The sequence below is a fragment of the Astatotilapia calliptera genome, chromosome 11, assembly GCF_900246225.1.
Source record: "Astatotilapia calliptera chromosome 11, fAstCal1.2, whole genome shotgun sequence".
Classification (NCBI taxonomy): Eukaryota; Metazoa; Chordata; class Actinopteri; order Cichliformes; family Cichlidae; genus Astatotilapia; species Astatotilapia calliptera.
This window is the reverse complement of record NC_039312.1, coordinates 18009857-18026862: the sequence shown is the minus strand read 5'-3', so window position 1 is coordinate 18026862 and position 17006 is coordinate 18009857. Positions and strand designations below refer to the sequence as shown.

Sequence of the window (17006 nt, the reverse complement as noted above, 5' to 3'; positions counted from 1 at the left end):
GGATTTCTTTAAAAGCAGGGATGAGACGCATGGGCTTTGCGCACAAAGCTTTTTGCTCTGTTATTTGATAATAAACGATAAATCCAGACGTAACTCTGACCCCCTCACTTTTTTTGATCTCAGAAAGGACATTTCTGGCATAGAAAGAAAGAAGAGAAGACTTGACTGGGTGGATGGTATAGAAACGAAAACGGAGCTTCTTCTTCTTTTTTCTTTCTTTTTTTTGTGCATAGGATCAATTGTTTGCTGAGGTGAGTGGGTGTTGGCATTCAGTAGAAATCCCATTCACTGCCATACCTATCTCTCTGGCAGGAACCATGTAGACAAAGTCTTTGTGTGGCCTGCTTTCTGGAATAATTCTGCTTTTACGCATAGAAGTGATTTTATATATCCTCATAGCGTAAAACGGTTTATTATTGTTTGTAAAAGTGCGTCCTGAATATGAGACATGAGATCTTGTAGTAGAATAAAATCATAAAATATACTTTAACATGTCTTTGCTAAAAGAAAACTAAATTAAACGTTGGTGACTTAGAAATAAATTTAAGAAGGTACAAAAATTAAACGAATTCGACGTAATGGCGGTTAATTCTCTTTCTGAAAATACCTGCCTAATAATACCTGTCTGAATAAATCACGTCATTCTGCCATTTATTTATTTATCTTAATTTGCACATCATAATTTTAAAGCACTTAAAGACGCTGTTTACTTATTCTGACACATTTTTTGGAAACGAAAGAACAGAGCCCTGTTCAAAATATAACCCCCAGCAATATTTGATCATATTATAAATACTGAGAGCTGAAAACGTGAATATATTTCACATTTCGTACTGCTACAAAATTTGAATCGATGCTGTTATCCGTGTACAGATCTTTGACGACCTGAAGTCGTTTTTTTTTTTTTTGTTTTATTTTATGTTGCTTGTCCTGAACGGCAGACGAAAAGAGGATGATCCGTGGACGTGAACCGGAGTGGCACGTTTCCCGTCTGTTCTGAAACAACGAGAGACATCTGGAAGGCAAGGGGGCGAAACACTAATGCGTTGTTTTAAAGGGGATATATTTCATTCAGCACATATTCTGTTTTCAGACAGATACCGTGATATTAAACGTATTAAAAAATAGAAATTTTTAGTAGCTGGAAAATTACAGCGTGTCCATGTGCTTTTGTTTTGGATTTTATTTTATTATTTGTTTGTTTTTAAGCGTGAAAAATATATTTAATAATTATAATAATGGTATAATCATGTGTGTAAAATAAAGGTGATTTGGAATGGTGGAGAGGCCTGAGTGTTTGCTGCATCTTTTTGTCGTTTGCGCTGCATCATATCACAGCATGCTCTCCCTGCGAGAGGACACTTAAAACGAAATTGCATGGGTGCATTCAAGGCGCACAGTAGCTATAATACTCTGGAAAACACATTTAGGGTTGAGCCTGTGTGTGTGTGTGTGTGTGTGTGTGTGTGTGTGTGTGTGTGTGTGTGTGTGTGTGTGTGTGTGTGTGTGTGTGTGTGTGTGTGTGTGTGTGTGTCCTGGAAACAAAGCAGCGTTCACAACGACAGCATTTTCATATTACGCTTTTATTTATTGAGCCGCCTGGATTCATGGGAAGATTTGACAGATACTCCAGGCGCACTATAGGCCTGCAAATCAAACATTATTTTTCCCTCTAAGTCGACATGTGAAAATAAATAAATAAATGAAATCTCATAAAATTCCATTTTTGGTGATGAAAGCAAATAAATAAATGGCGTTCATGAATAAAGCTGGTCGTATATATATGTATATATACGACCAGCTTTATTCATATATATATTTATAGATATAGATATATAGATATAAGGTTTGAAGCGTTTCCTGTGCTTCCCAGTAAGATGACACCTCTCCCACCTATAACCCACTTTTAGGAGACAGCCAGCCTGTCTGTCAGTCCTTTCCCTGTTTGACTCAAGTGGGCTATCTCTGCTTAATCACACCCCACGTGAAAGGAAAAATGTACATGAGGGAGGTTTTGATGCAAACTGATGTGAGACTGCTGAGAACAAATGGCCGATAAGCATAAGCTTTAAAGAAAGAGTCTTTCCCCTGAAGACACGATAAATCTAAGGTTTTTTCCATGGTTCGCCTCGTAGGTCAATCCATTATATCTGCAAAATGTTTGGGCTTCTGCTAACCCAGACACATATTACAAAGTTAACCTCAGTTTCCACGTTCTCTTTGGGATTTGTCCAAAACAACAGGCTACTGGCACTGAGGATAAGTGGATGGAACAGATTCCCATGTGCTCACGACTTTACTCCTCTGAACTTCTATTCCAGATTTGACTTACAGCCTCCTCTGCCACTGCTGGTGTCATGAGGTTTGATGTATAGGGGTCACCAAAGGTCACGGCAAACAACGTCTAAGGAACTTTGTTTTTCTGCAGCAGGACTCCCGGCATGGCTGTTTGCACTGAAACTATCCAGCCTAACATTCATGAGGATCAGACCGGAACCTTCGGCCATTTGCACACAACAGTGTTTTCTTGTGTCTTAAGGAGAGTTCACAGATGCCATAACAGCGCAGTAAAACAGCATATGCATAATGTTTATGTTTTTGAATTTGTCCTCAAAGTATCCCTTCTTCCACCTCACAAACTGATAAAGACACATACTGATCTACACATGGATGACCGTTTCAGGTGACAGAGGGAGAAATGGAGGAACTGTAGTGAAAGAAGAGGAGCCTACTCTCGGTTTTTCAGGACCTCAAGTCTATCATGAGACATAAGCTAACGGCCATGCTCCCGAGACAAACTTAATCATGTGGCAGTAATCATGATCGTTTTGGTGTAAATTATCTGTAGGCATGTGAGTGCAGGAATAAAGGGGGAGGTCACAGCAAAAATCAAATGTGAGCTTTCCCCTGCTCAGTAGTGCTATTTATCCATCTAGATTATTTTTGGTGTGAGCTACAGAGACGCCCGCCTTCTTTTGAACATAATGGAACTAAATGCTACTCACAGATATCTCCAGGCATCGATCCTGAACAGAGGTTTGTGGTGCGGATGGTGCCACAGGATCTAAACCTGAGCTTGATTTGCATGATTGAATGATTTTGAACACTACAGGGCACTTAGTTCCATTACATTCAAGAGCATCCCACACCCACACAAGCTAGCACAGTTGAGGAAATAATACGCAAATTAGATCTTGGGGCTAACTGCTTCTCTATACAAATAAATGGCATGATGACAGATGATCGAGATTTTTCTTACATATATTATTTAAAGCATCCTAGTACTACTGCTGAGTGACAAAATAAAAATATGTAGGCTTGATTTTGAGTGTAACCAGCCTTTTACTTTCGTTTTTGTTGCATGAGATAAAGCCGTATGTGTAAATAATCTTTTAAACTGTACATGGGCTGGATTCATGAGATAACCCCTTCATATTTGCTATATTTTTCTCAAACCAGACTAAACACGTCAAAATTGGTGAATAACAAAGTCTGTTTTTAACTATATAACAATTTTTAAAGCATGATATGAGTAAAATAATCATAAATGAAGCTGAAACATGGGTTAGATATTCATATTTATGAAGTAGAGGTCTGAAATCGGTGGGGAGTGGTGTTTAGTCGCATCATCATGAACGCATCATCCTTTTTGAGCACTGTTCTTCAGATTAGCCGCTGCCTCCACCTGCTGGTGGTCAGAGAGCAGCAGCATTCACCAAAGCATGGAGCTTCAACACCATCACCAGCACAGTGTTTGACCCCGTTTATTTGTTTAAGTGTAAATTAAAATAGTCAGCTTTACCAGAAAGAAAAATCTGTTTGGTCATTCAATGTTATTTTTATAAACGGTCATTTTTATTGGCAGATTCCTCAGTTTGTCAGACATGCTGCAATAGTGTGTCTGCTGTAGTGACAAAACAACAAGCTTTTTTGACCGAGACGGTCTAATTGTTGGCGGGTGGCTGTAAAGTAATTAGACGTTTTAAAACAGAACCATTTGCACCCCCCACCCCTTGTGTCTCTCTCTCTGTGTGTGTGTGTGTGTGTGTGTGTGTGTGTGTGTGTGTGTGTGTGTGTGTGTGTGTGTGTGTGTGTGTGTGTGTGTGTGTGTGTGTGTGTGTGCAAATGGACAAATATTACATATCTGACTATTGGCCCACAGTATCCTGCAGACAAATAAGAAAAATAAAATCACGTACAATACTAAAGTGGAACAATAATCTCTTTTAACTTTCTCTTAGATACAGGTAGGCCTCTGCTGTTTGCAGTCTAACGCTTTTATTTTGTTTTTCCTTTTTCTTTCTTTCTTTTTTTAAGGATTTAAGGATTAAGGACAATTTACGTAATTGTGACCGTTTTACTGCTTTGTAATAAATATTCAGTTTAATAAGCAGAGAAGGACTATTATCAAATGCTGACCATATCTTAAAGATTTCTCGCTCGTCCGTAAGAGTAGCTTTTTTAATTGCAATACATAGATAATTATTAAAATACAAATTTATACCAGCAGGCCTTCGCATAGGACTTTTTTGAGTTAAAGAGAGAGAGAGAGAGAGAGAGAGAGAGAGAGAGAGAGAGAGAGAGAGAGAGAGAGAGAGAATGGCTAACTTGGCAAACCTTAGCTTGGGAAGTTTCGGTGGTTCATTTGGGTTGTTTGCGCCATAAAGCTCGATGGTTACAGCCCAGAACTTGTAGTAAAAGTCTATTTTTATCGTTTTCTTCCTGCAATAAAACATTTCCCCCACTTCATTTAATTTGTATATAACAGAAGCAAAAGCTTTAACTTCAAAAGAGAAAAAAGAAAAGATAAAAAAGGATTTGAAAACATTTCACGATCGAAACAAAGGAGCATTTAAAAACAAAATCCTCTAGCACCATTTAGGAATTTAAATGTTGGTTTATATTTGTGTATTATTGTTGGGAGAAATTAAATACAAAAATGACATCACATTACTACTTTTCTTTAATGCTACACAAACTACACTTTATTTTAGGTTAAATCAAGAACGATGAGGTATTTTCCGTGTGCGCAGTATGTTCACAAATGCATCAAAATCTTACTATTAAAAAAACAATATCAAGTTACCAAAACAATAACTTAAATAATGCAAATAGGTAGCTGAAAGACATTCAGGTAGTCAACAGATCCATGCAAATAACAAATGGCCTAAGGTAGCTATCTGTGTGCGGCAGTACAACACATCTAAGTTCTCATAAAACACTTGTTCCTCTCAATATTATAAGAAAAAAAAAACACCCAGCATTGTTTCAACAGCACTAACTTTACAACAACATGTGTTACAGGAACATTAAGGACAGACACCAGTTTTCCCTTTCAACCCCTCACCCCTCCCCTCCCAACCAGGCTCTAATCCCAGGTCTGTCCAAGAAAAAACAAAGAAAAAATGAAAACAGTTAACTGTCTCTTCGCCGGTCTTTGTTTTCTTTCTTCATCTTCATCCTGCGGTTCTGAAACCAGATTTTTACCTGTCTCTCGGTCAAATTCAACAGTCTCGCTATCTCGTATCTACGATCCCGGGGAAGGTACATGTTAAACAGAAACTCCTTTTCCAGTTCGAGGATTTGATGCTTTGTATACGGGCAACGTTTTTTTCTGGTGGGCTTTGCGTGAAGCCAGTTGGATGACGGGTTATCTGGAAACCATGAGACAAGAGAGTTAACACTATCGAGATTAGTGTAAAATTAACAAAACAAAACAAAAATAAAACAAGTCCTGCTTATTCGTTTTACGCACAGTATGACTTTTTTCTTTAGAGACATTCTTTTTTGTCTGATGAGAGGCAATTTTGAGGTTTTTCTCTGGCAATATTTCTGCCGAATTTGGAAAAATGCGCAGAATCTGACGTGAATATTAGGGTCATAGTCACCTTATTTATTATTTTATTTATTTATTTATTTTGGATATGATGTTAATCAGCTAGGAGACCGCTATGTCTCCGTACCTTTGAAACAATGCACTCTTATAATAGCGTCATACGCGTTTTCAAGATGATACAAGCCAATGGCATTCAAAACAAATCCTCCACATTCGCGAAAAATTAAACCCTTTTGCTTATGCTATCTAAATGTTTACATCGAGTGACAATAATAAAAATCCAAACCCTGCATTGCTTACTTGGATCCACCTTCCTTTTTTCCTCTACTGACGGATTATCTTCAGTGGCTTTAGACGCAGTTTCGCAGGGAATCTCCACTAGAGACGCACCGTTTTCAGTGTCAGACAAAAGATGCGTGTGCGTCTCCAAAGTTGTGCATTCCGCAGTCCCAATCAGGGGTTCCGGTTTTATCTCATAGTGCATGCCTGTCGATGGTAATCCCGTCAAACACAGGGACGCAGAGACCGGATCCAGCGCCCAAGAGCGCGTAAACATGCCATCGCTGTCCCCACTCGGGTAAGGGTGATGTATATATGTCGGAGCGGTCGTGTTTGGAGTGTGGGCCGAGATGGCACTCCAAGAGCCACCAAAAATAGAAGATTTCGCCTGCAATGGGCAAGACTCCTGTCCGCCATATTCGGTGACCACCGCCTGCTCCACCCCTGCGGCTGACGAGGAATACCTCGGTGCCATATCCTCCTGCTCGGGAAGAATGCGCGAGTCAATGTAATAACTGGTCCCCAAAGTCGACATTGCAAAGACGCAAAGTCAGAAAACGGCACTCTACAGTCCTGCAGCGTTTAGAAAAAAACGTTTCATTGCATGATAAGCTGCTGCTGTCGTGCGCCAGCTAGAAACTCAATGCGTCCAGTAAGTTGAACCTTGCCCAAGACTGGATAGGGCGCCCCAAACACGTGACCGTGGGACAGAACAATAAATAATAAATCAGCCTAGCGCTCGGCTAAATGGCCACCATTTTCCCCCACCATATTTTAATAGCAAATCCCCGCGCTTTTATTGGGAACTATTTCGTTTATAAGCAATAAACGTTATGAATTTTGTCAAGAGAGCGTATGTTAGTGTAATCAAATCTAGCTGTAAATAGGGACGGGGGTAATAATCCTTTAAAGTATCCATTTGTAAAAACATCAAACAAGGTCTTCAGCTGAATATATATATATATGTATATATATATATATATATGTATGCATGTATGTATTCATAAAAAAGCATCATAGGGTTATTTACCCCCCATCAAAAAAACAGACTGTAATACTTTAATGACCTCTATAAAACTTCTAATATGTACAAAAATTAGGCTCGTGGTAGCGGCAGATAAAATATGTCAAGATTTTACTTTTTTATATATACAAAAGCAGCAAACACGTCATTAAAGAATCACCAGGCTTTGGAAGATTTAAACATTCTGGGACAGTTTCCAAAACGCACATAGTTGCGTCTGCGTGTCTGTGGGTCCACTTTGAAGGCAATCTAAAACGGAAAGTGGGATGAGGTTATTTGGGTGCCATATACCAGGCCCCTTTTATCACGGGCAATTGGGTTGTTTTTCTTAAGGTTACAACCTGGCTGTCTAAGCTAAATATCACCAATAAAGCTCAGCCTTTGTGTCCTTTCTCTGGCTCAGGCAGACGCATCCGGCATTTGGAGGCAACTGGCAGACTGCAATGATCATAACCGAGGCCTTGTCTGTCCTTTCCCCCTCTCCAGGACGCATACCACTGCGAATTCTTTCATATTCCTGCTTCCAACACTGCTATTTTACACACATGTACTCACAATCATACAGAGCGGTGACCTTAAAATTATGGACGTGGTTAAAACTTGGTGTTTCTTTTTATTATTTTTTAAATCCCAAAGTGTAGTCATGTGGACTTGGCTTTATAACCAAAAAGAAGGGGAAAAAAGTGGTCTATCCCCTTTGCGCAAAGCCATAAAACACATTATTGCACTTTTTGGAATAATACCTTTTATGCCTCTGAAGCAGTGTGCGCCGAGCAATTAATAAATGCAATTAGTAATTAAGAGCGATTCACTTTTCATGATGTGACGAGTTTTACTGAGGTAATCAAGGCAGTTTTGTGTTGTGGGAGAAATAATATAGCCCAACAACATGAGACTACCTAAACCACTCCACAGCCCGCTCTCCTCTTCTGGGGTTTTTGATTTCTTTTCTTTCTTTCTTTTTAAGTGTGAAATTTTGCTTAGGTGTAGCCTGTTTTATTACTAGTAACAATTTTAGAAATTTCCAAAGGCGAAGAACTCAGTGTACAGGCAGTTAGCAACCACAAGTTGATATCATGCACCAAAACGGCTTTATAGCCCCCCATTTGGAGCTGCTTTTCGTCAAATTAGTCAGAGTGCGTTATTGCTTAGGCGTCTAGATTATGGATTTTACTATTTAAAAAATTGAATGCAAGAAAACCTAACGTAATAACAATTTCAGATAGTTCAGAAAATCGCAATCAAAGGAGTCACTGTTATTCCACGCTTTGTGTGGCACATTTAGATATAATGTCAAGGACAAAAACAACGAAGTAACAGGCATCTGCCGAAGGCCTAAACCGTGAAGAACGTCACGCAGTAAAAGTGTAAAAAAACCCAATTTAAAGTACAAAGAGCACAAATGCATTTGCGCTGTACCGGTGCCAGCTTTAAAATTTTAACAACCCGCAGCTCCTGCTCTGGTTTTGTGAATGAAATAAGAAGGCTGCAGGTGCATGGATGGGTTTTATTCATTTGACCAGCAAAATGTGCAAATATTAATCAAATCTCTGGGCTTCTTTAGCACTCACACAAATACCTACATGTAACTGGAACACAAGTTTCCCCAAGGTCCAGCATGCAAATTCCAATGGTTCACTCAGGTTGAATAAAGAATATGTACAAGCCTGAAGCTCTGAAACACTGTGGTCACATTCAGAGCATTTTCAGCTGATCAGCGTTACAAATGTAACTATTTATAAATACAAACACGACAAATTAAACCAGACATGAAAACGAAAATCATTCAAAAAAGACCAACAATCAATAAGTTAGCAGTAGGATCCTATTTTCATTCTCACAGTTGGGTGTGGGGTCTGCACAGGCGTCCTTGGCATGGATGAAGGAGGGCGCCAAAGACGCACAGTCTCATGAGAAACTGAAGCTGCTGGAGAGCTCTCGGATCCTGTTTTCCCGGCTCATTTTTTTCAGTTTCATCCTCCTGTTTTGGAACCAGATTTTGACTTGCCTGTCAGTGAGGTGCACGCTACGGCTGATCTCCAGACGGCGCTCTCTAGTCAAGTACATGTTGAAGAGAAACTCCTTCTCCAGCTCCAGAGTCTGGTGCTTGGTGTAGGGGCAACGCTTCTTTCGACCACTCTTAGCTGTGAGCCAATTAGCCGTACTTTCCATCTTTCCATCCCCTACAATGAAAATCAGCCAAATATTAGGCAACAGGTGTGACAAACGTCATATTCATTAGAAATCATGAACGGATAACATTACATAAACAAAACATGCCAGTGCCCACACATGAAAATGTTCACTCAAATAATTTATCAACTATACGTATTTATTGCAAATGTTATATATAACTATATATATATATATATATATATATATATATATATATATATATATATATATATATATATATATATATATATATATATATATATATATATATATATATATATATATACATATATATATATATATATATATATATATATATATATATATATATATATATAACTAAGGTGTGTCCTAAATAATAGTTAATTATATTATTAACAGTTAAAATAAATACACGAGGTCTGTTTTAATATTGACAGCCAAAACATCGTATCACTGTTTTTTTGTTTTTGTTTTTGGGGGGTTTGGGGGATTTTTGTTTAGTTTTTTTTTCCTTTGAGAGAGACAATAGCTCTGCATCTCTGCTTTAAATAAGCCAAGTTTAATTTTTCTTCCTCTCTGATAAACTTCTAAGTGCCTGACAGTTCCCCAAAAGCACCAATCTTCCTCGCGTATTTGTGCGGTCAGAAATCTTACGTTTTAAAGCAATGATCGCATCTCCTTTTTTTTTTTTAGCCATATTTCTGCAGCTAATGCCAGCTCTTCACCTTTTACGAGCTTTTCTGGACACTCCGTACTGCAAGTCTCAGTTGGTTCGGGAGAGGACGAGCCTTCCGAGGAGAGGCGGCTGTCCTCTCCTCTGGCCGGGGCGCAGGGCGCAGGGACAGGCGCCTCCTCGTGGCCCTCTCCATGCTCCGACTCCGCCGAGGCGGCCGGCGGCTGGGAGGCTTGGCTGTCCAAACGGGCAGGTCGTTGCAGAGTGAAGTGATTCATGTTTGGCTGGACATCGTGATAGAGCCTGGAGGACGTGTATGTCTGAGACAGGCGGAAGTAGCCGGGGACTGGCACCGTGTTGCCGCTACCCGGGCAGGATGCGCTCGAGTAGGATATGTCATCTACTGTCGCTCCTTTAGGACATTTATCAGACTCATAAAGGCAGTAAGCGCTCTCCTCTTTTATACTCGGCGAGAATGAACACTGAGCCATATGCTGGGCGCTGGGCTGATCCACCCGACAGGATCTCGACGTTTCCAGCCACGTTTCCATTCCTTGAACATACGAAGCAGCAGAGGGGATCACGCTTTGGGTCGTTGGCTCGTTGCGCTTACCGATCCCCGTGAAACAAGAGCCACCGGAGAGTCCATATGAATATTCCGACGCCTGTGGCAAGTACACGCTGTTACTTTGGTAATACGAACCGCTGTCGGTTCTCACGTTGATTAAGGAGTCCACAAAAAAGGAATTTCCAGCTTGGTTGTTGGGGCATGACATCGCTGTGGTATAATTTGACGGTGGATGAAGATAGCCCTTTCTGGCTGACATTTCTTGTGCAAAACATTGCTGAATAATTACTGATACTCACGCTTCTCACTGTAGCCTGCAGCCAATTAAAACACCAGGCGACTACAGACTCCTCCCAGTCCCGATCAGGCATCTCCACTGTGTCATATATTTTGTTTTAGGCTAAGTAAAGAGAAACTTTGAGGGGGGAAAAGTGGTGTATCAGATGGGTTTAAGTAAAATCTTTAAATCTCCTTAAACTCTTGCACCTATAAGCCTCGAGGTGCCTGCCTTAAGTTCAGCACAACAACTGCTATTTGAAAACTCAGTTGTTGAAAGCTGTCCCTAACCATTATGTACAATGCATAGCTTTATGGCCAGTTTTACAGCACTGTAAAATGAGGGGTTCTAGAGGTGCCTCAGGATGCGTCGAGGATCCAAAATGTGTGTGACTCTTTGGTCCAGGGACTCTTAAGCTTTCGTGTGCTCATCTGATTGTTAATATTATTGGCCAGAACCTTTTAAAAATTTCTCATGGACTGTCCAATAGCAGAGTGGACAGCTGCTCAACTTTGTCGCATTCATGCCAAAACTTCAGGTCACGTTTTGGTGTGAATATTATGGATTAAAATATCACGACAAGGCAACTTTTATTGCAGATGCTCTGCTGAGCATTTATAAGGGCAGCGAGCAGGAACACTGAAGTAAAGGCGCCACAGTTGAACAATGCCCTGGAGCTGCATTTGCGTAATCGTCCCCTAATAGTGGCAATACTGCAAGGAAGGTAGTTTCTTATTTAACAGATTGGAACTTGTTAATTCTACTGTTATGTTCGCCACCGCTGGGATGCCGTATTTTCTCACGTATTTATTCCTTGCTTCTTCAGAAACACCAAGGTCCATATGCACATACTCCACTTTTACTTAATACTTAACAGCATCTCTCTCTCCATATATTCATATATATATATATATATATATATATATATATATATATATATATATATATATATATATATATATATATATATATATATATATATATATATATATATATATATATATATGGAGAGAGAGATGCTGTTAAGTATTAAGTATTTAAAATAAAAGAATAAATAAACAAAATGTATAAAGATATTTCACTTCTCAGGAAACAACAAGTACTACTTCTAAAAAAAAAAGTGCTCCGGTAACCACACACGGATCATATCCCAGTCGGCCGGCCAAGCAAGCAAATCGAGGATCTTAGTTAATTTTTATTTTCCATTTTTATATCATGACAAAGTCAGTTAAAACTAGTTAACAAAAAGCGTTGAGTTAAAAGCAAATAAATAAATAAAAGATACAAATAAAAATAATACATTAAAGCACGCCTTTAAATAAAAATAGAAGCTGGGTTTGTGGCCGACAGATTTAGGTCAGCCTAAAATGTCGCTTATCGTGGGGTTTATCCTAAAATACAACACCGGTTACGTCTATCTCCCTTTAAGCCTGGAGCCATAAAGTCTAGAAATCAGAGCTGCAGTTTATATACAGCCATTTTATATGGCGGCAAACGTGCAGCAGTCTTGCTGGAATGAATGAGAATATCCATTAACCCCTCTGGATTATTTCCCGTCAGATCTAAGTGTGTGCTGCGCGTCAGCTGATTATTATCATTCCCTCATATTATTATTCACATAAAACTTAGGTGTAAAAAGGGGGCTTTTTATTTATCTGACTTTATTAAATAAATGTTAGAAATCGAATGAAAAGCACGCACAAAGGGACAACAAAAGTAACCAAACGAACCATGGCTTCCACTTTTTAAAAGATTTGTATTGATCCCATAGCGTGTATCCAAGGATGATCAAATCCTCTTCCACTAAATGAAGTATGATCTACATTTAAAAATAAAACAAAACTGTATGGTGTTGTAAAAATTAGTGACCCACAAACTGTTTGGAATATAAACCTTTGAGATTTTATTTCTTCATGCGCATTAGATATGCCCATTACTTTGCACAATTTCAACCTGAGAACTGCTGAATTGAATATACACAGAAATAAATTTTCTGCAGTTTTCTTGCGGAACTTTTCCAGAAATCTTATTATTATATGATAACATACAATAAAACATCTTCAGGTCAGTTATATGCAGACAGAAATGATTCTGGATGTTGTGGGAAATAGACTTTCTTAAATCACAAGAAGAGAAGGTGAAAAAGAAAAATACATCCCTGTCACTGTGAAATGAATATGACAGTATGTCTGTGCCTACCTTAACAATAAAATCCTGAGGTGGTTACATATTTAAAGCGGCTGAACGTCGAGTCAAACTTCCTTCATATCTCAATTCACGGCAATGACATTGATCTGAGGAGCGCCACCCAGTGGGCAAACACAACAGGCCCACACTGGAACGCAACACCAACGGAATATTCCTACCACGGCAAGATGCTGATACAAATGAGGCCGGAAAGGTCCGTGAACACAAGTTTCAGTGCTCCCAGCCGTTGTTTTTCAGGCCCTTAGTCACAGTTAATAACCTTGGTCTCAGACGCTTTATTGCACTGCACTCCAAACGCTCCAGACGAATCCGCGTTTTATGGCCAAGTTACTGGAGCAACTGGGAGGATGTGCAGCAATCAAAGCGGCATTCCTGGGAGCCTCACAGGATGCACGGTATAAGGAAGGCTACAGGGCCCTTATTAGCTTATGACAGGCTATTCAAGTTGTTTTCAGGGCCCTAGTGCTGATTATAAAATCACATTGAACACTTTTTCTTTTTTACCATCTTTTCATGTGCAGTTACCTCCATTTGCCTGTAAGATTCCCAGCTTGTTTATGTACTAACATACTTATGTAAGATCTTTGGATTAAATCACTCCACATAATAAATAAATGATGATACTGTTGGTGGTGACTGTACTCACAGTCTGGGGTTTCTCCGTGTCTTTATTTACCCCATGTGCTACTGCTGGTTCAGGCTGACACAGGCTGACTTGAGCGTCCAGTAACAGCTACAACACTTCGTGGAGCCACATGAGAAAACAAATACATTTGTTTTTTAATTAGATCTACGCGATTTTTTAAAGTGTCAAGATCGTTTCAGATTGACCTAATAGGAATGTAAGGTAAAAAAAAAGCTTTTCCACATCCCCCTCCCAGAAATGAATGAAAGCCTTGTAACGGATATCAAATAATAACTGCAGAGGATCTGATTTCCAGCCACGAGGGAATAAAAAGCGTCAGACCTACATATCATGCATCTGATACGACCCACGTGCTGGCATATAAAACAAAATATTGGATTATGTTTCTTTTGGAGGCTCTTTTATCAGAGGTTTGCCCTTTGGACGAATTTGGAAAGTAATCCAACTTTTACGAGCAAGGGCTCGACAAAGCGCATGTAGTAGGGTCAAGCGCAGATGTTAAATATCAGTGAATCTCAGACTTAAGTGCATGAGACGAACAAATTTGTATCAGATTATGACTTTACTCATTCCACAACTATGCAATGCCGTGGCAAGCGTTTTTCGACCAGCTGATCACTATCAGTGGTGTCAAAAATCAGGAGGGGGGGTCTGTTAGTAACTCCAAAACCTAGAAAAAAAACGTTTTTAAATCCCCAGACTTCTTGTATTTGCACAGGAACACTGAAAAGATGGCGGGGGGGGGGAGTCAAAAGTTTCGGCCCGCAAAAGATCTGTGTTCGCGCTAAAATTGGGCCAAATCAAGATCCATTAAGGGGGACAGAAAGATACACGTGCGTGCGCAAGTAAACTTTAATCATATAGTGGAACAAAATAGGATTTTTTTTAATGCATCTTGATGTATATTATTAAATAAAATGAAGGGAAATCAGACAGATGTGGTTTTCTGCGCAAGCACCCCCATGCAACCATTAGACTTTAACATCTGTCGAGCTTAATAATAATAATAATAATAATAATAATAATAATAATAGAGCAAATTGTGTTAAAGGTGTATAAATAATTATTGATGGAGAGTGGCACTTTAAAATCTCGTCCTCCTGTCCAGGTAATGATATAGATGTGTGTGTAAAAGAGAGAGGTGCGTGTCCGCTGTCTTTGTTCAGTTTTTTTTTATAGCAGGGGGTTCGTGGTGTAGTACTGTAAACGGTCTCTGTTCAGTTTCTTCTCCTTCATCCTTCTGTTTTGGAACCAAATCTTGACCTGGCGATCTGTCAGGTTGAGCATCCGCGAAAGCTGCAGACGCTTCTCTTTGTTGATGTAAACACTGAAGAAGAACTCTCTTTCCAGTTCCCTGATCTGATATTTGGAGTATGGACATCTCTTCTTGCGCGTCCTCTGGCCACCTGGAAGACAACAAAAGGCAAAAGATCGTCACTTAAGATTAACATGGACCCCTTTGCACCCGCGTGAGATCGCCAGTGTATTTCTCGCTGATAAGCAGCCCCAGCTTTGGAGTTCAAGTATCTTCCCCCTACACTCAGGCCTACAGGATCAAGACTTGTAAACAAAGGCTGGGATTGATAGTGAAATCTGTGAAGTGAGGGGGGGGGGATCATCTTGGCTGTTTTGGGGATTGAAGGCGTAGGCCTAAACGACACATGGGAGTATCATGTATCTGGTATTCTTTTACTGTTCCCTATTGATCTCGCTGTGGGTAGAGAGCAGTTATTTTAGCTTTAGCACTGTAAATGCTGTCATGGAAAGCAGCTGGTGCATTAAAGCCTTGCAAATCCAGTGAATTTGTAAATATTTATCCAAAGAAGCAGGGTTAAGCCTAAACTCTTGTCCAGAGTCAGATTTAAACGCCCAACGCACTCCACTTTGCACTGCGCGGAATAAACAAGAATGCTAAATCTTAAAATGATCCAAAAATGGCTTATAATCAATGCAGAGGCTCTGTGGTGTGTTTAAAATATCTAGGTCGCTGTTAGGCTGTTATGTCAGTAGTATTTAAAAAAAAAGAAAATAAAAATTAACATTTGGCATATAAATGTTTTACAAGGTAATTATAAAAGTCCATACAAGTGCACAAATGAAGGGGAAAAACAGAGGCCATGTTGGAAATCTTGAAGACCAGCTTAACGCCAAAGTCTTCACGGCCAATTTCAATCCCAAGCACGTGATCTTGTCGTTTATAACATAGTTTTGTTGTAGGGTAAATCTGCAGGCCCTCCATAAACCTTACGTGCTTATAAAACTGCATATAAAAAGCTTTAAGAGCAAGGCGTAAGATTTTTCTCTGTGCATTAAGCAGGTTCACTCACTGCTGCTTTTGCTTTGCTTCTCCTCGCTGTGGCCGGAAGACGACTTGGGGCTGCAGCTCTCCGCCGTGTCGGAGCCCGGGTGCGCAGGAGCTGGGCTTGCTTTGGCGTGTCTCTCCGTGTCTGTCGCGTGTGCCGTCGGCGTTGCGCCGTTCTCTGCGCTCCCGTAAGCAGTGTCGAAAAACTGATCGAACGCCTGTGGCAGGACCCCGTTCCTGCCAACGCTGCCATAGAAGCTGGGCGTCGGGTTGGAGGAGCTGCAGTGGCTGGCGCTGGGGCTGCCTTTCACCAGGATCTCTCCCCCCCGAGAGGTCGGGCTCGTCCAGCTTTCCCTGTGCACGATGTCCTCAGCGAAGCAGTGCGATAGGCTCCCCCTGCTGTGGTGCCATTTACTTGAAGTATCAATGCCATAGTCTCTGAAAGCCACATCTCTCACGGATGGGACCTGTGGAAGAGCTGAGGACTGGTAGGAGTATGTCATGGGGCAAGAGGACTGGCTCTGGGTTAAATAATGAGGGAGACCCGAGAACTCTGCTCCGGAGACGTAGTAAGTGCAGCTCGGTAAATACATATTGGAGCCAGAGATCCGTTCATCAAAATCCATATTCTGTGGCTGAAAACGTCCTATAATAATCCTTGCATAGTTCCTCCGCGACGCTGCGCTCCAGTCACTTTGAGGCAGACTGGTGGAGCAGAAATCCTTAGACGTACAAGCTGACGTGGGGATCCATCTCTATCCATTCCTGAGGGCCAAAGCCATGTGACCACTGGCACAAAATGACAGATAGCCTACGTCTCAACGTGTAGGTTATATGAGTGAAAGAGTTTATGAAGTCGATCTTTGGCCGTGTGGAAAAGGAAAAATACTGAAACGGAATTTTGCTCAGAACTATTTTGGATATGCTGGAAGAGCTGAGCCTCTTATACACTGATTTTCATTGTTCCAGTGGGGTTATCTGGCTGAAGGCCTATTAGTGCCATGCTACAGGGTGGAAAACCCCTCAGTTATATCAA

The 17006-nt window shown here is 40.3% G+C and overlaps 3 protein-coding genes across 3 annotated transcripts; all 3 read right to left on the bottom strand.

Moving 5' to 3' along the window:
* Positions 1–4924: 4924 nt before the first annotated feature.
* hoxa9b (homeobox A9b) lies at positions 4925–7038 on the bottom strand. The gene is made up of 2 exons (XM_026184912.1): positions 6137–7038; positions 4925–5654 (listed from the first exon to the last, which is right to left on the bottom strand). Exons 1-2 carry the CDS (start codon positions 6648–6650, stop codon positions 5416–5418), a joined length of 753 nt encoding a protein of 250 aa, XP_026040697.1. The 5' UTR covers positions 6651–7038; the 3' UTR covers positions 4925–5415.
* A 1594-nt stretch (positions 7039–8632) lies between these two features.
* hoxa10b (homeobox A10b) lies at positions 8633–11324 on the bottom strand. The gene is made up of 2 exons (XM_026185586.1): positions 10022–11324; positions 8633–9322 (listed from the first exon to the last, which is right to left on the bottom strand). Exons 1-2 carry the CDS (start codon positions 10794–10796, stop codon positions 9048–9050), a joined length of 1050 nt encoding a protein of 349 aa, XP_026041371.1. The 5' UTR covers positions 10797–11324; the 3' UTR covers positions 8633–9047.
* A 1369-nt stretch (positions 11325–12693) lies between these two features.
* On the bottom strand, positions 12694–17006 carry hoxa11b (homeobox A11b). The gene is made up of 2 exons (XM_026185587.1): positions 15996–17006; positions 12694–15074 (listed from the first exon to the last, which is right to left on the bottom strand). The coding sequence occupies exons 1-2, from the start codon at positions 16594–16596 to the stop codon at positions 14842–14844; spliced, it is 834 nt and encodes a 277-aa protein (XP_026041372.1). The 5' UTR covers positions 16597–17006; the 3' UTR covers positions 12694–14841.

What these genes read in the sequence shown, in the direction of transcription:
- hoxa10b (XM_026185586.1), bottom strand. Translation starts at nt 10,796, where the DNA reads ATGTCAGCCAGAAAGGGCTATCTTCATCCACCGTCAAATTATACCACA. An exon ending in TCCAGAAAAGCTCGTAAAAG is followed by an intron (nt 9,323 to 10,021) that starts GTGAAGAGCTGG and finishes TTTTCATTGTAG; the next exon opens with GGGATGGAAAGATGGAAAGT.
- hoxa9b (XM_026184912.1), bottom strand. Translation starts at nt 6,650, where the DNA reads ATGTCGACTTTGGGGACCAGTTATTACATTGACTCGCGCATTCTTCCC. An exon ending in AAAAAGGAAGGTGGATCCAA is followed by an intron (nt 5,655 to 6,136) that starts GTAAGCAATGCA and finishes CATGGTTTCCAG; the next exon opens with ATAACCCGTCATCCAACTGG.
- hoxa11b (XM_026185587.1), bottom strand. Translation starts at nt 16,596, where the DNA reads ATGGATTTTGATGAACGGATCTCTGGCTCCAATATGTATTTACCGAGC. An exon ending in GAAGCAAAGCAAAAGCAGCA is followed by an intron (nt 15,075 to 15,995) that starts GTGAGTGAACCT and finishes GTTGTCTTCCAG; the next exon opens with GTGGCCAGAGGACGCGCAAG.